Here is a 23838-nt window from a genome sequence, read left to right as displayed (position 1 = left end):
AGGGAGATTTACAGGCTAACTTCCTAATTTTGGCTTCATCGAATGACATGTGCTTCCCAGGATTTCCTGGCCCATACTTGGAATCTAAAATCTTTGCACATTCAGGCAAATGATCATCTCCTTGAAGCAAACTCTCTCCAACAGATTCTTTCAGCATTTTATAAAAATCAGATGAACTAATTACAGGACTGTGTATTTCATTTTTGTGCAGTTAAATCCTTTTGAACTTAGTGGACTCTTCACTTTGGAGAGGGATACTGTAGTATGGACAAGGATTTTCAATTCTTCCTTCAAAAATTTGGACTGTGTTTGTTATCCTCATGTGTGCTTCATACAAGTCAATATTTCTCTCTTGTAAAACCAGACTTAGTTGACTAACTTCTTTGGGAGCATCGCACATAAGGCCCAAATAAAGAATAGACTCGCATGATGTTATTTTTCTCAAAAGACTCTCATAAAGATAGTGATATGTTTCACTCTCTTACTGACTCCTTTTGCCTCTTCACAGTGATGGATGAGGGCTTCAAAGTCTTCCCATTCTGCAGAAATGGGGCTAACGCTAGCTGCAACCCAGGAGTCCTTAAAATCCTGCCTGCGGCAGAGTGGTTACACGACTATAACATCCCCGTAAAGGTCTGGCCTGCACAGAAGCCTGACCTGAAACCTATAGAACAACTTTAGGATGGTTTGTAACGCCGACTTCATGCCTGGCCTCACTGACCAACATTGATACCTCTCCTCAGTGCAGCACTCCGTGAGGAATGGGTTGCCATTCCCCAAAAATCCTTCCAGCACCTGATTGAACGAAGCTGTCGTCAAGGCTAAGGGTGGGCCAACACCATATTGAATTTCAGCATTACCATTGGAGGGCGCCACGAACTTGAAAGTCATTTTCAGCCAGGTGTCTGGTTACTTTTGATCGCAAAGTGTATCTATTTTACTCATTTTGAAAAATGGTTGAACTGATCTAAGCTAGACTGACTCAAAACTGATGTGAACATATCTGAAATGCTTGCTTGTAACACTGATGAACAAGGGAACTGAGTGCAGTTTCTGACGCCAACTTATGAAACAAAAGTGTGTGGTGCCAATTCAAACTGAAAATTTCATTTTCAAAGACACTGCACTCTGCCAGGATATTTATAATACATGTTGTTCTAAATAAATTAAACTCCTTTCAAAAAGCTAGAAAATAGATGCCGGTACTATGTTACACCGGAAAAAAAGTGATGCTCTTGCATAAAATTTAAAAAAAATTATGGTTTCTTAATGTACAAAATAGGACTCTAATTTTTTAAAAATTTTTTATAGCAGCTGTGTGTTAATTTTGTCTAGATTTTGTAAGAGTGATCATTATCGAACCATTATCTACAGTATGTTCATCTTGGTTTAATTGTTTGATTGATGTGGTAAAATTAATTTCATCAGCTTCAAATAAGAAAACCTTTTCTATCCGTGTGAGATTCCACATACTACAAAAATTATATGTGCTGTTAAGTGAGAATGTGGTCTTTAACAAATGTTAATTTTTTTTTCTTTGCAGGTAGCAAAACACCAAAAAGAGATGGATCAACGCAGAAAATGCCAAAAAATAAGTTCTTACCACAGTCGGCTGGGTCATTACGGAAAGGAAAACTACAGTCTGTGAAAAGTTGTGTTAAAGAGTATCTGAACTCTACCCAACCTCCACTGTTTTCAAATGTGAGAAATAGAAATGGTTATGGAATACATCAGAAAGTATTACGTTCCCCAATGAGTGCGAAGAAGGTATCTAATGTATGAACTTGTCAGTTTTCAATCTTGATTCAGCTTACAGTAAATGCTAGATGAATTGTATCTTATTCGCAAATAGGTTCCTGTACATCTTTGTATGTTCAAAATTTGCTTTACATACATACACACTGAGCAAAGATAACACTTTCTTGCATCAGAAAGCAATTCATGAATGCCTGTAGCTGTGTATTAATACCTGACAAGAAATATGAGCATTATTACTGCACCATTTATCCTGCGCCCCCCCCCCCCCCCCCCCCCCGCCTCCCCCCACTCGTCTCCCAGTCTCTTTGTGCATTTGTACATTAACTAAAAGAGTGAGTTGAATGTTCATGCCTTCTTCATGTCAGTATTGAATATGCTTAGCTTTTATAAAGGCCTGTTTGTGACTTCTGTAAGAAATACTTTTGGATGATTTATACAAATGTATGCAGTTAACCACCCCACCTAGCAAAGGGGTTTTTGCAAAAAGTGGAAAAGCCCGGAACTCTAGTGCGTCTTTATTGAGGATGGTTCTCTGACACACACACACACACACACACACACACACACACACACACACACACACACACGCACACATGCACACACACTCTGGGTGGTGGTCAAAGCTGTTGTTTCACAAAGGAGTGAAAATGCTGATAGGCTGTTGTCAGTATGCCCAACTGTTTAAGGAGATGTCTACAATAGGCTCTAGAGTGGAGAATTGACTTCTGTGCAAGAAACATTTTCTTTCCTCAATGAGGAGTTACCTAGAACTTCTAAGTATTTTAATTTAAGAAGTTAGAATATTTTGTTGCATTAATAGATTTACAGAGGATAGGCAAAATAATGTGAACGTTGATAATAGCAGGATAATGTTTGACGGTCAACAACACAGGTAGGGCACGTGTCGAGCTGGACTGTGCGTGTTCAGTACGGACTAGGCATCAGTACAGGTTGTGTATGATTAGTGCAGAGTTCGCATTTGCATTCAGAGGCCGAGGCCGACGCGCATTGAAAGACCTAACAGAGTTCCAAAGAGTGCAGATTGTGGGGGCCTGATGAGCTGGAGCATCAGTAAACATGACAGCCAACTTACTGAATGTTTCAAGAGCGATTGTTTCAGCAGTCATGACGGCCTACACAAAATATCGAAAGACTTCATCGTGTATACACAATAGTGGGCACAAATCAAAACTAAATGACAGATATCGTCGTACACTAACACGAATTGTGTCAAAACAATACAAATCTACGGCAGCTAAAGTGACTGCAGAGATCAATACCTATCTTCGTGACCCCTATCTATCGACACTGTCCAACGAGAACTCCATAAAGTGAATATTCATGGACAAGCTGCTATACCGAACCATTAGTGACAACAACCAATGCAAAGAAGTGTATAACATGGTGTCAGGTGCATAAATCCTGGACGCCTGATCGGTAGAAACCCATCATATGGTCGGACAAGTCAACATTTTCGTTATTTCCAGCATCGTGTTCAGTTTACGTGTGGTGAATGCCAAAATAAACCTGCAATCGTGATTGCTCGATTCCAACAGGTAAGCATGGAATGGAATTGTGGTGGTGCGGGCAGTCATTTCATGGTATTCTGATTTTCCCATCATTACTGTCAAAAGCTGTGTTACAGCCAACGATTACGTATTTTAGGTGATCAGGTGCACCCCATGATTCAAATGTTCCACAACAATGATGCCATATTTCAGGAGGATAATGCACCCATTCACGCAGCCAGGACTGTACAATCGTGGTATGAGGAGCATGCAACCGAACTGCATAGTATTTCCTGGCCAGCGCAGTCCCCTGACTTGAGCATTATGGAACCCTTGTGGGCGGTATTGGAGCGCAGACTCTGGAGTAGATTTCTGCCTCCATCATCACTACAGGAGTTAGAAGAGGTTCTGATCGAAGAGTGGCATAACATTCCACTGGAGATCTGATCATTATATGTTGGTATTCTAAGAGGAATTGGAGCTGTATTACGGGCAAATGGAGGTCCAATCCCTTATTAATAAACCACTCCTCTGTGTCCTTGTCCATTATTTCTAATGTTGTGGTCAGGCCTTCAGCAGTACATAATTGTGTGTATTATGTTTTATGTAAGTTGAGTTTACATTTTCAGGAGTTGATGTGTCTCTTCTAGGATTGATTATAATACTAGCATTGTGAGCAGTGTGTACCCAATATTTTTCCCTATTGTGCACCTGCAGTAATTATTCCCCATTATGAATGTACTTGTACCATTGTTTACACTCCCTGGGTTTCTTAATGTGACACTGTGCACCCTTTTGGGCAGGTAGGATGCAAACCAGTTACAGCAAGATCTCTGCGCAATCAAATGCTTCCAACAATCATAGAAAATACTGACTGACAATATTTTCTCATTTAAATTTTGTATAATCTGACTGGTGAAAACCGCATGTTGTGTAGAGGCCCTTTTGAAATAGAAAGTGAGACTAAGTATATTATTGTGGGAGAGGCGTGTTATAGTTCTTGCATGCAGTTTCCAGCACCTTCAAGGAGGTGGTAAGAAATGAGATTGGTCAATGGTATACTAATATCTGTCTTACTAACTTTCTTTTGAAGAGGTCTGACAATAGTATATTTCAAACAGTCTGGAAATGTTCCTTGCAATGCACTGAATACATTGCATATATTTGAAGCCCAGGATTTTAGTACTATGTTTCAGATATTGTCAATTCCATTAGAGTTGTTGGTTTTGAGACAGTTAATAATAGTTGTAATTTTTATGGCAGGGCAGAACTTGGAGTAATTTTGATTTACCTGTATGTATGAGGAATTGCTTCTTGTGTCTATTCTAATGTTTTATCCGATGGACAACCCATGGTGATATTTTTCTAATGTTTTATCCGATGGACAACCCATGGTGATATTTTAGGCTGCTTCAAGGAAGTGATTATTAAATATTTTGCTTATGTGGCTGCAGTCATTTATTATTTGGCCTCCTCCTTTAATAACAAAGCCCTCCCATTGCTTAACTGATTTCTTGGTTTCTGTTTTAACTATTGCTGATATAGATCTAATTTTATTATCCGAATTATTAATTTTAGATATTTACAAAGGTGTTTAGATTTTGTAGTCACTTTTCTTACGGAAGTACAGTATTTTGTAGAATTTCCTTTTCCATGACCATGATTTGTTTTTCCTTCTGTAATCCAATACTTATTTTAATACCTTATTAGTGCCAAGATGTATGACAAGGATGCAGTCATTCTCAAGCTGCACATCAAAGAAGCAATGATGGAAATTAAAATTGAGGTTAGGAGTGGGATTAAAATTTAGGTTAAAAGAGTATCAGTAATAAGATTTGTTGATGATGATTCTATCCTAGGTCAAAGTCTGGAAGCATCAAAGACATACTGAATGGAATGAACAGTCTACTAAGATAGTATATGAACTGCGAGTAAACCAAAGAAAGATGAAAATAATGAGGAATAACAGAAATGAGATAAGTGAGAAACTCGCCATCAAAATTTTGGACCACAAAGTAGACAAAGTCAAGGAATTCTGCTATCTTTAAAGCAAAGTGATATATGTCAGATAAAACATGCATGACATAAAAGGCACACTAGCACAGGCAGAGAGCGCTCCTGACCAAAATAAGCCTACTAATATCAAAATGTCTTAATTTGAGGAAGAAAATTCTAAGGAAAAGTGTCTGGAACACAGCCTTGCACAAAGGGAATCATGGACTGTCGGGAAACCAGAAAAGAAGAGAACCAAACCATTTCAGATGTAGCGGTATAGAAGGACGCTGAAAATTAGGTGAGCTAACAAGCGAAAGGCTATTTACAATTTGTACAGAAAGCAGATTGCAGTTATAAGAGTCGAAGGACATGAAAGGGAAGCAGTGATTGGGAAGGGAGTGAGACAGGGCTGTAGCCTCTCCCCGATGCTATTCAATCTGTATATTGAGCAAGCAATAAAGGAAATGAAAGAAAAGTTCAGAGTAGGTACTAAAATCCATGGAGAAGAAATAAAAACTTTGAATTTCGCCAATGACATTGTAATTCTGTTAGAGACTGCAAAGGACTTGGAAGAGCAGTTGAACGGAATGGACAGTGTCTTGAAAGAAGGGTATAAGATGAACATCAACAAAAGCAAAATGAGGATAATGGAATGTAGTCGAATTAAGTCGGGTGATGCTGAGGGAATTAGATTAGGAAATGAGACACTTAAAGTAGTAAAGGAGTTTTGCTATTTGGGGAGCAAAATAACTGATGATGGTTGAAGTAGAGAAGGTATAAAATGTAGACTGGCAGTGGCAAGGAAAGCGTTTCTGAAGAAGAGAAATTTGTTAACATAGAGTATTGATTTAAATGTCAGGAAGTCGTTTCTGAAAGTATTTGTATGGAGTGGAGCCATGTATGGAAGTGAAACATGGACGATAAATAGTTTAGACAAGAAGAGAATAGAAGCTTTCAAAATGTGGTGCTACAGAAGAATGCTGAAGATTAGATTGGTAGATCACATAACTAATGAGGAGGTATTGAATAGAATTGGGGAGAAGAGGAGTTTGTCGCAAAACTTGAATAGAAGAAGGGATCGGTTGGTAGGACATGTTCTGGGGCATCAAGGGATCACCAATTTGGTACTGGAGGGCAGCGTGGAGGGTAAAAACTGCAGAGGGAGACCAACTAAGCAGATTCAGAAGGATGTAGGCTCCAGTAGGTACTGGGAGATGAAGAGGCTTGCACAGGATAGAGTAGCATGAAGAGCTGCATCAAACCAGTCTCAGGACTGAAGACAACAACAACAACAACAACAACAAGATAAGAAATGGGGAGTATCTTTGCAAAAATGCTGAAGAGACATATGTGGAAAACACTGAGAGGAAGGAGATAAAGGATGGTAGGACATACGTTAAGACGTCAGGAAACAACTTCACTGGTACTTGAGTGAGCTATAGAGGATACAAATTGTAGAAGAAGACAGAGATAGCAACATATCCAACAAATAGTTCAGAATGTTGTGTTTAAGTGCTGTTCTGATTCTCTGAGGTGGAGAGTTTTGCACAGGAGAGGAAGTCTCGGTTTGCTGCATCAAACAAGTTGGAGGACTGATGACTCAAAATAGAAAATATTAGTCCTATAATGTACTTTCTTGAGAAATTGATGTTTGGTGTTTGGGGAAGAAAGGTCAGTATTTTACACAGTGATAGTATAAGTAATTCTGAAAAAAAAAAAAAAATGTTACATGGTCATAGGTCCACAAATGCTTCGTGAGGGAGGTATGGGTATTGAAAGGAACTTTAATTCTGCAAAATTGATGTGAGCAGCGTGAACGTATACGCAATTCAACTGGACGGTAACGTGATTTTCTTGAAAACAATGTTACAGAGAATTACAACTATGTTACACATTTTACATAATGTTTATTTACTTTGCATTTAGTAAATAATGTATTACGACATGTATTCAGTTGAAAAAGATATAATACTTATCGTACAGATGGACAGTTCACAGAACAGGTTCGAATATCCTACCATAAACGTCAATGCAATTTTGCACTCTAGCGATAACATGTTGTTTTGCTTGTTCAGTTGCCTGTGGTTGGTTCCTAATCAATTCAGCAGTGTCCATGATGTGACCAAGCAGTTCATCTTGTGTATTTACCTTCACTCTGTGCACCCCATAAACAGAAATCTAAAGGTCTAAGGTCAGGTGATCTTGGAGGCCAGTTAATAGCACAGCCATGGCCAATCCAGCGAATAGGATAGTTGCAGTTGAGACGGTCCCTCACACGTAAAGTAACATGTGGAGGGGCACCATCATGTTGAAAGTACATTCCAGTTCGCTTGGCTAAAGGAACATCTTCCAATAGTTCCACAAATGAATTTTCCAAAAAAGGGCAGGTACCTCTTTCCCGTCAATTACTGATTGATAATATATGGACCTATTAAAAGGTTACCAATCATGCCGCACCAAACATTTATGGTGAAACAAACTTGGAAATAGCTATCCACTGAAGCATGTGTATTTTCCCATGACCATCAATAATAATTGCGTGTGTTGTTCTTTCCTGGGCTTTGTTAGTGAATAGTATATATGAAAGCAAATGACGATTCTCAATTAGCCAGTGACAGAATTGAAATTGTTGGGCATTGTCGCCAATGTGGAGATTTTGGACATGCTGTATGTGAAATGGATACAGGTTTTCTGCTGGTAATATTTCCCGTACACATGTCTGTGAGGAAATTCATACGCAGTGACATTCTTTGTATGCTCGTACTGAGACTTTGCTCAACACTTGAGATAATTTCTTCCTGTTCTTGCAAAGCTTGTTGGCGTGCACACTTGGAAGAAAAATGTATACTTGGAAGAAAAATGTATACTTGGAAGAGAGCCTGTTGCACGAAAAGTGATAAACACTTTGGTAAACACCCTGCAATCAGGTAATCGTCGAGTCGGAAAGTGCCTGTGGTATTCTTCTCTTGCACTGGTAGCACTACCATCGCAGAAGCCTTAAACGTATACCTTATCTGCGTATTCCTCATTACTGTACATGTGTAACATTGTTGGCAGCACTTGTCCAAACACAGTTAACACCATACACTACACAGCTAACTGATCAGTTGCCAGTACACTACACAATGCGGCTTACATGGCACAACTGTGCAAACAATGAGTTATTGTACTACGTACGTCACGTGACCATAATATGTGTTAGGTTGTGTAACATAAACATGGCATGTGTTACGGTCCAGTTGTACTGCGTATACGTTCATGTTGCACACATCAATTTTGTAGAATTAAAGTTTCTTTCAATACCTATATCTCCCTAACGAAGCATTTGTTGACCTATGTTCATATAACATTTTTTTGTTTAGAATTGCATGCACTATCACTGTTTAAAATATTGACCTTTACTCCCCAAACACCCTGTATATATGTTAAATTTAGAAAAGACATGTCACATTATATGCATTCCTGCTATCAGCTTAGTCTAAGGCTGCTTTGACACTTTGTTTTCTGTTCATTGACTATTTTGTGTCCCACAATACCACTTTATTGTATTCAGGTATTTGGTGTAGGTAGTTGTGCATCATGGTCAGGAAAGCCATTTACTGATGGACAAACATTTATAAAATTAATTAAGTGTTCACCTATGAAAATATTGTCTATTAGTGTACTGCTTTCCTGTGTAATTGTGATGGGAAAATTAACAACAGAACATGCTACAAGTGTTAAATAATATTTCAGAATAGTTTCTTTTATCTGAATCTTACAGAAAATTAAGATCAAAATCTGCACAAAATGTAAATAATTTTGAATTAAAGGCGACCACTCACAAAAAAGGCGTTGTTGTCAATAGCCCCTCACAGAAAGAAAGAGAACTTGCTAGCTTTTAGAGTAATCCTCCTTCAGGCTAAGGTAAAATACACAAAGAAACACACACACACACACACACACACACACACACACACACACAGGCACATGTCTTTGCCCTTCATGGTGCCAGCTGGACAAACAATGCCACTGCTGCATTTAGGCAGGTAGATTAGGTTGTGGTGGTGGTAGTAGTGTCAGGTGATGTGGATATAGGAAGGGAGACAGGGAGAGGGAGTGTGGGTGACTGCCTAGCAACTCAGAAGGAGGCAGCCGGTTTGCTGGCTAGGAATGAGGAAGGGAAGGATGGCAGGTACATGGACTGGACATATGATGTAAGATTGTCAGAGCCGGTGGTGAGCGGCACACTCTAAAGGTGACATGGGGATGTGAATTGGGAGGGGATGATAGGACTGAAGGAAGGGAAACTATTGGGTGGAGGATGTGGGACAGTAGGTTACTGGAGACAGAGGCCTTGACAGCCATCCAAATCCTTACCTCCATCACCAACTTCTCTGAACTATACAGATGAGAGTTACCTTTATAACATGTCCTACACTCTCATAGTTGTTCTGGCCTCAATCTCCCGTAACCCACTGTCCCTGTACCCTGCACCCAACAGTTTCCTCTTCCTCTGTCCTATCACCCCCTCCCAGTTCCTGTCCCAACATTACCTTCAGCTTGTGCCACTCCCCACTAGCTCAGACAACCATGCATCACATGCCAAGCCCATTTACCTGCCACCCTACCCTCCCACATTCCTAACCAGCAAACTGGTTGCTTCCCTCTGAGCTGCTAGCCACCCAATCCGAGTCCCAATCCCTCTCCCTGCCTCCCGCTACACACTATCTATACACACCTCACCCGACACTACCCCACATCAACCTACTTTTATAATTATTTTAAACTAGCTCAAAAAAAGATTTCTCAAAAAACTAGCAAGTTTTTCCCCTCCTTGATGACTCACCACTTCCACTTCACTATCGGATACTAAATTAATGGTCTTCTCCACCCTATTAACTTAGAGCTGTACGAGGTTCCTACCCTTTCAACAGGTAACAGACTAAATCTGTTATTTAGCTCAACAATAACAGAACTATCAGAAATACTGTTGTTATGCCCCTTTCTTGTTACATTTTCCCATATCTCCACTTTCTTTCATTCTTTCTTTCTTTTTTATTTTTAACACAACTTCTCTTATTTGCTTTGCTGTTAATAAGTTGATATGTTGAAAATAAACCCAATTCTTTTGCAGAAGGACACAGTTAATAAAAAAATAATAGTAACATTCATATCTGCAAATTTTCATTTATTTGAATATGCGTAAGTGGGAAGATTTGGATGGTTGCCAATTGTTACTTTGAACATAGTGTTATTAAACTTCCTATCAGCATGCATGCACACACACCCTTTCTCCCCTTTATATACAGGGTAAAGAAAAAATGCTGCCCTTGGAGGTCAGCCTGTGATTCATCATGCAGAGTCCAGACAAAAGTTTATCTGACAAAATCAGATTGGGTTCATTTTGAAAACCAGGGTATGAAAGCGAGGAGCTGGCAACATTGTCACATTGTGTAGCACAGCGGAATATGCAGAGGAACGTGTATCATCTGCTGTACCATACCAGCAGTTGTATCTCACTGAATAGACTGCTGGGATATCAAACACACACACACACTATGGAGCTTTGGTTTGAATCCTCGTCAGGTTCCTTTTTATTTTTTTAGATGTCCATTCCCTAGTTCTCATCATTTATAAGCGCATCATTTTGTCACATGACAATGGGATCCATTAAACTACAGGCATGTGTGTACTAACACTCGGTGCACAACCATAACTGGTTATGTCAAGTTCATGCTGGACAGCTTCTGATGGAGTACATAAATGATGAATATGTCAATATGCTTTTGGTGCTAGGTGCATAAGATAACCAAGCTGTTGCTGTTGCTGTTGCTGCTGCTGCTTGTTCAAAAATGGTTCAAAGGGCTCTGAGCACTATGGGACTCAACATCTTAGGTCATAAGTCCCCTAGAACTTAGAACTACTTAAACCTAACTAACCTAAGGACATCACACACACCCATGCCCGAGGCAGGATTCGAACCTGCGACTGTAGCAGTCCCGCGGTTCCGGACTGCAGCGCCAGAACCGCACGGCCGGCGCGGCCGGCGCTGCTGCTTGTGTGTATGCTGCATTACCCTCAAAGGCACCAGCCCACTAAGAGTGTTTTCTGCCACCTGAAGCTACACGTATGGGAAACTGGTAACATTTGCCCACAAGTGATCGACAGAGGTCATCCAAGGACTAGACGTACTCCACAAACAGAGAATGTGATTCTTGAAACTGTCCCCCAGTCATTTCAGTAAAGTACCTGTGTTATTGCAAGGCACTTAAAGGTATCTCAAAGACTGGTTGTTGAAGTGGTGCAAGATGAAGAACTGCATCCATATCATTACGTATACGAACATTCCATAACTAACATGAGAAGTACTGACGAATCTACTTTCACTAGTGAAGGTATGTTCAACCTACTCAACAGACATTATTGGTCAGAACTCAACCCATCGTTGAAACTTTGGCACAGACCTGTGAACTGGAATTACGGGAGTAGTGCTTTTGGGCCCTGACGTATTCCCAGACAAGTTTAATACACGCCTGTATCGTCTGTTTCTTTGAATGCTTTGCCAGATGCATTAGAAAATGTTCCACTTGGTGTTCGGTGACAGCTATGGTTTCAGCATGGTGGTGCACTGCCACACTTCAAAATGACTGTGCATAGCTATTTAAATGAAGTGTTTCCAGGGAAATGGATTGGTCGTGGTGGTCCAATGTTCTGGGCTGTGTGTTCCCCAGACCTTCACAATCCACCAGATTTTTGTTTGTGGGGACACTTACCGGAACAAGTTTATAGTATTCCACCCATGGATGTACATGACCTAATAGCTTGTGTGTCTGCTGCTTTGGCAGTGGTGGATGCAGGTGTGTTGCGTAGGGTCCAGCAAAGTATGATCCAGTGAGTGACGAAGTGTTTGCAAATACAAGGTGGTCGCTTTGAACATCTTGTGTATAGTGAATGTTGCTCGCATGTATATGTACTGGCTCTGTGAAGATAAGCCTGGGCGTCAAAATGTACAGAATGGAATTATTGCATGTAGCATAATTTCCAATCTAGTGTTTTTTGTACGTCTTTGGATACAGACAGTGTTACTGTATCTGCTATTATTTTCTATTGGCTTTATTTGTGTCACAGATAAAACGAAGTGGTCATTTATGTCTGTAAGTAGGACATGTTATTTCTTAATGTTTAAATAAAGGTAACAGTAACAGAAGAAATACATAAGATCCTGTATTGTGGGAGGAGGAGGAGGGGGGTGAAAGCTCAGTGTGAACACAACTCAGACATTGGCGCATCTGCGTATCATTGCCCATGACATTGCCTCATCTCGCTGAGCTAATGGGGCTACTCCGGCACAGGACAGAGTTCGTGCTACCTATTCTTAGCCCACTGCAGGCAGTTACAGCATTGTAAGAACCTCATTTTTTAAATCTGTTAAACCTGTTGGTGAGACTAGGTTTTGATAGATAAGTCTTGAATTGGGATGAATAATTGCATGCTGACTGCCAAGTGTGACTTTTTTCTTCACCTTGTATATGGGCCAACTACAGACCACATGTCAATTTTAGTTCCTTAATTTCTTCCAGGACCCTTTCATCTGTTCACTATGTTCTTTCTTCCAGTATTTTGACCACTTCAGACCAGTTTTTTCCCATTCTCCTACCTTCAAATCCTTCCGTATTCAATAACTTTTTCCCTAAACACTTCTGTCAGCTGTTTCATTTGCATTATTTTTTTCTAAATCATTTTTCACTTCGTGGATCCAACTTGTTGGCGACTTCGTATCCCCAAATATTTGAAGATCTTTTTGGTTAACTACTGTCTGACATTTAATATAAATGTCCAAAAAATAACATTCATTATTGTTGTAACACACAATACTAAGAATGCCAATAATAATGCAGCCACTTTAATACTGACACCAGAACATGTTCATACATTGCCTTATAACGTGGCCTAGTCTGTGCCAATAAGACATACAGTGTTCTGTGAGAGGAGTGAAGTTAACAAGAGCATAAAGCATTACAGATTGAGAATGAAGCCATTCTGCTCTAAGGTTATATAGAATGACACATGATGTTTCCACATAGTGACACTGGGTGGCAACTGTTCAAGGCGCTCTTGGTGCACAGCTGTCTGATGTCTGAATGTGCAGCCTCCTGATGGTCGAGCTTAGCTGCTGTGCACCAGGGTGGCTACTTGAATAACATGTGATGAGCCAGTGCCTCGTGTCTTGCTGACTTAACAGGCTGTGAGGTGCAAGTGCAATTGAGGTAGTAACAGCGAGTTACCACAGTCCTCTCCTTTTGTTGAGATGACTATAGGCTGGTGCCACCCCAGTGTCCCTTTACTGTAGCATGGGACAGTACTTGGCGCTCAGCAAGGCAACATCCATGTCCTCTGTGGGGCCACCGGTTGATGCTGTCTGTGCGGCAAAGAGCTCCCTGTCAGCCTGCACTTGAGAAGAACACCGAAAATGACCAGTCAGTGATAGCATTGCTGCGGGCTGATGCCAGTGGGTGGAACCCTGGCGACTGGTTGTAGCAATGCCAGAACTGTCACAATAAGACTTTTCTTATGACATAAACGACATAATGCCAAATTCTGTGGACAAGTGGCCCAGTTGTGTTGAACAAAACGAGGGTAGGAGCTTGCCGGAACTTTTTCGCCATGGCCGTGTTTATGTGGAGCATGGCGGCCAGGCACATTCCCTGCTGCGATCTCTGCTTTTGGAGGTGTATGTGAATACACCAATTGCTGTCCGAGTGGACGGTGGCTATGTCTGCCCAAGAATCTAATTGATGGCCCAAGGCACAGGGAACTTCAAATGCTTGGGCCATCTTGAGTACTTTTCTAAAGAGGGATCTTCAAACTGTAACGCCTTTTGGCATGATAGCATTCCGAACCATTGTGTATGCATAAGGTTCTTGAGATTGAGCAGTAACAAAAGACACTTGTGATGATAATACTTCACTCTCATGAAAATCACATGGGTATGTATGTTTGCAATAATTGTAAGTGACACATTTTGTCAAACGAAAGATGAAGGTTCCTGGGGGGAGGGGGGGCTGATTTCCCTAACAAGTGATTCATGTTTGGGTAGATCCATGACAGAGAGAGAGCTTTAATTGAGTTGGCATCTTGCTTTGAAGGCCACAAAGTGTTGCCCTACGTGTTTTTTATATGATTCCCCGGTCTTTGTCAGAGGCGGGGAATATAGCTGGGTAGGCCAGCAAAATTTGAATCCTCATTAACTGGCCCATCGAACCCCAGTCCAGCATGACTGTGTGTTTCTGTTATTGCATTTCCAAATACTGTGGTTGTTAAATAGCTGCTGTAGTAAACTCTGTAGGACGACCTCCGAGGATGCGCCTGTTGCAAGAAACATGTTAAGAATGAACTTTACTTGTTGCCATTTGTGTTGTAAGAAACGATAGTAAGAATTTCACTAAGAATTCAATCACTGTAATGCTGGCACTGAGAACAGATTCTGTACATCATCCTTTTACATAGCGGAGTCAATGCCAAAAAGCCATATAGTGATCAGTGAGCAGAGTGAAGTTGACAAGAGCCTAAACCATTACGGAATGAGAATGAAATCACTCCACTCTGGAGTTTCATAAAATGATGTGACATTTCCATGTGATGATACTGGGTGGCAGCTGTGCAAGCTGCTCTTGATGCACAGTTGACAGCACTCACTGTCTGAGTATGCTGTCTCATGGTGGCCAAAGTTATCCGCCGTGCGCCAGCACGGGCTACTTGAATAATGTGTGACAGGTCAGTGCCTCACATCCTGCTAACTTAACAGTGGGTAAGGTGCCAGTGCGATCAAGGTGGTAACCGTGGGTTACCACAATTAATTCTGCTATGTTTTCTACATTTTGATAAATTTCATCATCACTACATAATTTCCAACCTCCCATAGACTTTTTAGGTTTTTTAATCTATCTAAATTATACTTTAATGCTTGACATTCGCTTGCATACAGATATTTTGGCTTCACTGCTGTATTGTAATGACTTTTTTGCTGTAAACGTTTTTAATTATACCATATGCCCTTCCCATTTTGTGTATCCTTTCCTCCATAGCATCTATTTCCGACCATTTTCCTGTAATATCTCTTCTAGATATTTAATTTTTTTTTTAATTTTTTCAAGTTGGCCAATATCTTTCCAGAAATTTCAGTTCATTTTTAATGTATGTAAGAAAATGTTTTTCTGCAGAAATTCTTAAGTGAGTCCTACCAGATTTTTCTTTTAAAAGATTAATTTGTGGTACTGCAGATGTCACATTTTCAGACAGTGTAGCAGTCATCTGCAAATGCAAGAAAATTTATTCCAGTATTTTTGTTTCCTGTTCTCAACCGTATTGGTGAAATCACATTTCATTTAGTTTTTCTTCCAAATTCTCACTTTTTTTTTTCTATCTTGGAACAAAAAAGAATCGAGGATAGACTATCACCTTGCTGTGCACCTGTGTTTATTTCAAAGGGTGAGATGTTTGTTACACAAATTTGACTTTAAATACTGTGTCTGTAGGTGTTTCATAAATTAGATCTGTTAATTTAGACTTTGCACCAAATTCTCATATTGTTTTATCTGTAGTCTGTCTGTCAATAGACTCAGAGGTCTTTTGAAATCAGCAGACATTGCTACAATACCTTTTTTATTCAGTAATCTGTGAAAAATGATTCCATTCAGGTTAAACATTTGTTGCAGACGTCATCTGCCCATCCTAAAACTACCGTGATATTCGCCTGTCCATTGTTGTTTATATTCTGCCTAATAAAATTCGGAGAATATTTTATGTACAACTGGTATCATATAAATTTCATTGCAGTAGTTAATATTCTTGTTTATTGCCTTTATTATGCAGTGGATGTATTAAGGCTACTTTCCACTCAACAGTAATTTTTTCTGTTTTTCAGATTTCCTCAAAGATTAATACTTCCTCATTTTTTATTTTTGGTAGAGAAAATTTCTACTGTAACACATAGTCTTCTCCACAAGCTTCATTTATTTTTAAGGTTTTAATTACTTCTTTAGTTTCTTTTATTGTTGGAGGTAAATCATAATCTTCTAGATTTTCATGAGTGTTTGAAAATTTCAGGTTGTGGGTTGGTCCTGGACATTTAAGAAACTGGTAAAAATATTTTACTGATTTTTACAGTTTTCATTGTTACTTAGGCCAAGTCTGCCATTTTCATTTATGGAAACTTGGGGTTTGGTATCTTTTCAGTCTATCCTTAAATGTCTTATAAAAATGATTGATATTATTTTTTGAAAAGTTTTCCTCAATTTCAGCAAGTATCCTCTTTTCAAAAACTCTCTTAGTTCTTCTAATCATATTTGCTGTTGCCTTTCTTTGCTATTTAAATTGGTCTGTCTGTTCATTTTTCTTGAAAATACTAATTTTTCCCATATTAGGTCCTCTCATTTAAAGCTTATTCATGTGTGTCATTCCACCATATTTTATTTTTGAGTGGCCCAAATGTTTTCTGTGCAGTATTAATTTCCTTAGATAATCTGGCCATTTGTCACCTTTAGCTATTTGAAATTTGTCTTGATATTTTTGGCTTTATTATTTTGTTATTATATGTATGTTGGTATTATATTAAGAGTTTAACCTTAATTTTAGAGGGATTGAGGTCAGAATCAAATTCACCATTCCTTATAACATTCACACTCACATTCATAATTTCTTTAGAACTTTTTTGAGAGTCAGCTACATGATCTAACTGAAATTCTCCCAACATTGGGTTTGGAGATATCCATGATTTGGCTGTTCTTGGGAGCTTCGTGAAGGAGGTCAAAATTAGCTTCACATGAGAATTTTGACTTTGGCTGATCAGTTTCGTACTACTTTTATTGGTTCTTTTGTGGGTAGGGTAATGCTCTTCTGTGTTCCTAAATTTGTTTTCTCTACCTATTTAACCTTTGAAGTCACTCCAAAGCAATATGATGTTCAGGTTTGGTATTTTCTATATCTCAATTCTAAAAGATCCAAGAATTCTTCTGTTTTGCCATGTTGAGCAAGATTAGACAAATATGGTGTCACATCAGTAACATGTTGTGAAGGAGAATGAAAGTGTATGTCTTTCACTGAGGTGAAGAACTTCCCTGCAGTGTGCATCTGTATCCTCTAATTTTTCTGTTGCTACAGTATTTTTGGATAAAAATGCATAGATATTAATTGCCAAACAGGTGAAATAGCTAAGTAATTATTTGACCAAGCAGCAGCAGAACACACACACAAAAGGAGGTTATAATTAGGCAAGCTTTCGGAGCCACTGGCTCCTTCAGGCAGAAGGCTTGAAGGGGAAGGAAGAAGGGTGACGGAAGAGGACTGCAGAGGTCTAGGAAAATGGGTAGATTTCAGGAAAGTCACCCAGAACCATGGGTCAGAGGAGACTTACCAGACAAGATTTGAAAAACCTGGGGTTTCAAATCTTGTCCAGTGCAGACACCAACAATCAGTCTTTCCCTCTCATCCCATCCAGTAAGTCTCTCCTGACCTTGGTTCTGGGTGACTTTCCTGAAATCTACCCTTTTCCTAGATCTCTCCAGTCCTTTCCCCTCACCACTCTTCCTTCCCTTCAATCCTTCTGCTTGAAGGAGGAGACACTGGCTCTGAAAGCTTGCCTAATTATAACCTCCTTTTATGTGTGTGTTCTGCCGTGCTGCTTGGTGAGTAGATTTTTTATCTATCCTATTGTATTATATTGTCAAAAATTTATTGTCCTCATTATTATAAGTAATTATTTGAGTAAATAGCTGTTGTTTCTATTTCAGGTATCACAAGATTGCAGTACTCCCTGCAAGTCCAAGAAAATAATCCTTCCTCCAGTTACTTACACAAGTTCATCAGCTGCTAAACTGGTAAGTTAGTTTCTCTTCATCCTGCCACCCTTGTCCCACGGACTTACCCCCTCCCCCCTTTAGATTCTGCTATGACTCTCCATTAAATGCAAATTTGATGCCTCTGATGTTTCATTATCTTAAATGGACACTTGGAAGAAATTAAGTTTTCATATAGTTAGAAACTGTTAGCATCTTTGGGATGATAAATCAAGATATGACAGTTTGAGTGTGTTTTAGAGCTTATAAATACTTTTGAACCAAATTAAAGTGCAAATTAAATTGTGATGAAAGGAACATCTTTTGTTACTTAATGCTCTGTCTCTTAGGAATATTTATTACAAGGCAGATGGAACGTGATAGACAAAAAGTAGCCCACTTACTACAGTACAGAGGAGGATAAGATTCCTTCGACTTTAAGTGGAAACATTACAAATAGACCTCAAAAAGATGTGAATACTTCCCTTGTGTGAAACAATGTGTTACCACAAGTGAGAGTGCCAGTAAGCAGAAATTTCACTGATGTTTCACCCATTCCTTAAGAATATATGCTGGTGATGGCAGAGTTTCTTATTTAGAGAATAGATCTGTGTATGTGACTTTTTGGAACATAGTAAATCTTGTAACATTTCGGAACACAGGCTGTACAAGGGTTGGACAAAAATATGGAAACATTATGAGAAATGCATGCTTGAACATAAATACTGATACTAGTGGAGCCTGCAGTTCGCACTGTCATATTTGACCAAGAACAGGTCCTGTGCTATGTCCTCAATACATTGCTGGTGCCAGAACAAGAGGACAGCAGCTGAAAAAGTCACTGCAGAACTCGATGCCACACTCACGAATCCTGCCAGCACCAAAACAACATGAAGAGAGCTTCATAAGCTGGGAATTTCAGAGCGATCTGTAATTCTGAAATCACATATCAGTAATGCAAAAGCCTGTAATGGGAAAATTGGTGCCAGAACCATAAAATCTGGAGTATTGAGTAATGTGAGAAAGTTATTTAATTGCATGGGTCTTGTTTCAGACTGTTTCCAACTTCTGGTTGAGTTTACGTCCCAGGAGAGAAACATGCCAGAGGTTCAATGATTTGGGCAGCCATATTTTGGTATCCCAAGATCCCCATGCTTACTGTGGAATTTTGCAGAATTGCCAAGGATTATGTGACCATTTTGGCTGTTCAGGACCATCCCTTGGTAAAATATTAGTTGTTCCCTGGTGGTGGTGATGTGTTTCAAGATGACAGGACTTCTGTTCACATAGCTCACATTGTCCAGGATTGGTTTTGTGAGCACAAGGATGAATTACTGCATCTCATGTAGCCATCTCAGTCATCCTATCTCTTTATTATTGAGACTTTGTGGTCTTCTTTGTAGAGAAGGGTGCACGATGGCTATCCACCTGCATCGTTACCTAAACTTGCCACTATTTTGCATGAAGAATGGTTTAGTATTCCCATGAAAATGATACAGAACCTGTATTTGAGCCATTGCAAGATGATTGGAAGCTGTTTTCCTACACCTTATTAGGCACGGTAACATATCTGCTTGTGCGAGCTGGGTTGCACTCATTCCTGTGCACTGAGCAACTGGACAGCTCACGGTGAGTAATGGTGAGGAAAGAGAAGGGAACCGAAAAGGAGGTGAAAAGTAAAAGGAATCGAAATCAGACCAAGGCAGCATGGCACAAGAAACTGTTGTCAGTGAATCAATTGTATGGCTGCTCATGTCAGTTCTGCAGAGATGTCTTGCTTTGCTGTGGCTATTTAATATCTTTCAATGGAAATTGATTATCTGAGACTTGCATTGGTGATAAATGACAATGGGTGAAACTCTGATTTTTTTCAATTGATAAATCTATGAACATCAAGTAAAAAGTTAAATCTCTACTAGACAATGTTATTGTTCAACACATACAAATTATCGCAATTTTTTCTGTTTTCCATGTTTCCCTTAGTTGCTTTAAATTCATGGATGTATGTATTGTCTATGCAACTACTTGAGGCAGTTCGTTTAGTTGCCATATGTGTTTCACTTCTTTTATTTGGGAAACATCATCAGTGGCCTGTAATACATGTTTCCTTTTAGACATACAATGAACGTATTATGTGGTGGATATAATATGCTGCTATATTATATTTTGTCATGTCATTCTCCTGTTTGTATTTTAAAATCAACTTTTGTAGCACAAAGTTTGTTATGTGAACTTATCGTTCGGTGTTACTTATGATTTCCAACACTGTTAACTTGTGTGCGCTCCTGGAGATGTATTTGTTAGTTTCCATACTCTAGCTGGCTGATTCCTGGCATTCCTTCACCCACATTCATCACATTGCATATATTACTTGCACTTTCAATTTTTTGTGATCAACATGTGTGTTTTCGGTGTGTAGCATTGCCAACTGTTGCTGTGTGTTTGTCTGTCATTTGTGTTGTGTTGTGTTGTGGCTTGATACTTTTAATTTGTTTTTTGATTTTTTTTTGTGTGTGTGTGTGTGGGGGGGGGAAGTGGGTGTTACAAAAAGGTACGGCCAAACTTTCAGGATACATTCCTCACACACAAATAAAGAAAAGATGTTATGTGGACATGTGTCCGGAAATGCTTAATTTCCATGTTAGAGCTCATTTTAGTTTCGTCAGTATGTACTGTACTTCCTCGATTCACCACCAGTTGGCCCAATTGAAGGAAGGTAATGTTGACTTCGGTGCTTGTTTTGACATGCAACTCATTGCTGTACAGTACTAGCATCAAGCACATCAGTATGTAGCATCAACAGGTTATTGTTCATCACAAACATGGTTTTGCAGTCAGTGCAATGTTTACAAATGCAGAGTTGGCAGATGCCCATTTGATGTATGGATTAGCATGGGGCAATAGCTGTGGTGCGGTACGTTTGTATCGAGACAGATTTCCAGAACGAAGGTGTCCCGACAGGAAGACGTTCGAAGCAATTGATCGGCGTCTTAGGGAGCACGGAACATTCCAGCCTATGACTCGCGACTGGGGAAGACCTAGAACGACGAGGACACCTGCAATAGACGAGGCAATTCTTCGTGCAGTTGACGATAACCCTAATGTCAGCGTCAGAGAAGTTGCTGCTGTACAAGGTAACATTGACCACGTCACTGTATGGAGAGTGCTACGGGAGAACCAGTTGTTTCCGTACCATGTACAGCGTGTGGGGGCACTATAAGCAGCTGATTGGCCTCCACGGGTACACTTCTGCGAATGGTTCATCCAACAATGTGCCAATCCTCATTTCAGTGCAAATGTTCTCTTTACAGATGAGGCTTCATTCCAACGTGAAAAAATTTTAAATTTTCACAATCAACATGTGTGGGCTGACGAGAATCCGCACGCAGTAGTGCAGTCACGTCATCAACACAGATTTTCTGTGAACGTTTGGGCAGGCATTGTTGGTGATGTCTTGATTGGGCCCCATGTTCTTCCACCTACGCTCAATGGAGCATGTTATCGTGATTTCATACGGGATACTCCACCTGTGCTGCTAGAACATGTGCCTTTACAAGTACGACACAACATGTGGTTCATGCACGATGGAGCTCCTGCACATTTCAGTCGAAGTGTTCGTACGCGTCTCAACAACAGATTCGGTGACCGATGGATTGGTAGAGGCGGACCAATTCCATGGCCTCCACGCTCTCCTGACCTCAACCCTCTTGACTTTCATTTATGGGGGCATTTGAAAGCTCTTGTCTACGCAACCCCAGTACCAAATTTAGAGACTCTTCGTGCTCGTATTGTGGACGGCTCTGATACAATACGCCATTCTCCACGGCTGCATCAGCGCATCAGGGATTCCATGCGACAGAGGGTGGATGCATGTATCCTCGCTAATGGAGAACATTTTGAACATTTCCTGTAACAAAGTGTTTGAAGTCACGCTGGTACGTTCTGTTGCTGTGTGTTTCCATTCCATGATTAATGTGATTTGAAGAGAAGTAATAAAATGAGCTCTAACATTGGAAGTAAGCATTTCCGGACACATGTCCACATAACATATTTTCTTTCTTTGTGTGTAAGGAATGTTTCCTGAAAGTTTGGCCGTACCCTTTTGTAGCACCCTGTATGGATTTGGTTGTTGAGTACCTTCTTTTCCATTGCAATGGCTCTTTGTTAAAGTTTTCTTGCGATGTCAGGAGCTCTTTGTTGTGATTATTCACTCTGATAACTTTCATGTCACATTACATGTTGGATGGTTCATGTCCATGTTTTATCAGGTGTTTGGCGAAGGTAGAAAGGCTATTTTCATAGTTCCAACTTCTTATATGTTCTTTACATCTAAATTTGAAATTCCTGCTTGTCATCCCCAGATATACTGTTTTGCATTCTTGGCACTCTAGCTGGTATGTACCAGCTCCTTGGTATTTATCTGGTTTGTCTGTTGTTTTTAAATGTGATTGGAGTTTGTTTCTTGTTCTGTAAGCTATGTGTAATCCCTGTTTCTTTAGTATATTTGCTATCTTGTGTGTTGCTTTCTGTTTGTATGTAATACTGTACCATTTTTTCTGTTATTCGTGTCATGAGTGTTATTGTTTTGTGTTTCCGTGTGTGCTGTAGTGTCTGTGGGGTTCTTTGGTGTTTGTGTTCTCTGCTTGTTTTGATTTTTCTTTAGCTGGATTTTAATTTTTTGGTTTCGTTATTGTACTATATGGGTGTTGTAACCATTGTTTGTGGCTATGGGTTGACTGTTTGTAATTCTTTTTCATAGTTTTCTTTGCTGAGTCGGTTGTTATTTAGTCGGTGTAACGTGTGTGGTAGGAGTGCTAATTTTTGATTTTGTGGATGGTTGGATAAACCACGTATAATTACATCTACATCTACATCTACATTGATACTCCGCAAGCCACCCAACGGTGTGTGGCGGAGGGCACTTTACGTGCCACTGTCATTACCTCCCTTTCCTGTTCCAGTCGCGTATGGTTCGCGGGAAGAACGACTGCCTGAAAGCCTCCGTGCGCGCTCTAATCTCTCTAATTTTACATTCGTGATCTCCTCGGGAAGTATAAGTAGGGGGAAGCAATATATTCGATACCTCATCCAGAAACGCACCCTCTCGAAACCTGGCGAGCAAGCTACACCGCGATGCAGAGCGCCTCTCTTGCAGAGTCTGCCACTTGAGTTTATTAAACATCTCCGTAACGCTATCACGGTTACCAAATAACCCGGTGACGAAACGCGCCGCTCTTCTTTGGATCTTCTCTATCTCCTCCGTCAACCCGACCTGGTACGGATCCCACACTGATGAGCAATACTCAAGTATAGGTCGAACGAGTGTTTTGTAAGCCACCTCCTTTGTTGACGGACTACATTTTCTAAGCACTCTCCCAATGAATCTCAACCTGGTACCCGCCTTACCAACAATTAATTTTATATGATCATTCCACTTCAAATCGTTCCGTACGCATACTCCCAGATATTTTACAGAAGTAACTGCTACCAGTGTTTGTTCCGCTATCATATAATCATACAATAAAGGATCCTTCTTTCTATGTATTCGCAATACATTACATTTGTCTATGTTAAGGGTCAGTTGCCACTCCCTGCACCAAGTGCCTATCTGCTGCAGATCTTCCTGTATTTCGCTACAGTTTTCTAATGCAGCAACTTCTCTGTATACTACAGCATCATCCGCGAAAAGCCGCATGGAACTTCCGACACTATCTACTAAGTCATTTATATATATTGTGAAAAGCAATGGTCCCATAACACTC

The 23838-nt window shown here is 40.0% G+C and overlaps 1 protein-coding gene across 3 annotated transcripts in view; it reads left to right on the top strand.

Annotated features, from left to right (window-relative positions):
* The window catches only part of LOC126470565 (uncharacterized), a 271605-nt gene that overhangs the window by 217869 nt on the left and 29898 nt on the right, over positions 1-23838 (top strand). For all 3 annotated transcript variants that reach the window (XM_050098506.1, XM_050098504.1, XM_050098505.1), the window contains 2 exons: positions 1544-1767; positions 18032-18118. In XM_050098506.1, coding sequence (XP_049954463.1) covers positions 1544-1767; positions 18032-18118 — 311 coding nt within the window. The remainder of the gene's footprint in view (positions 1-1543; positions 1768-18031; positions 18119-23838) is intronic.

This window comes from Schistocerca serialis, chromosome 3 (assembly GCF_023864345.2).
Source record: "Schistocerca serialis cubense isolate TAMUIC-IGC-003099 chromosome 3, iqSchSeri2.2, whole genome shotgun sequence".
Classification (NCBI taxonomy): domain Eukaryota; kingdom Metazoa; phylum Arthropoda; class Insecta; order Orthoptera; family Acrididae; genus Schistocerca; species Schistocerca serialis.
The sequence above is the reverse complement of the archived record's forward strand: the minus strand, read 5'-3'. Positions and strand labels throughout refer to the sequence as shown.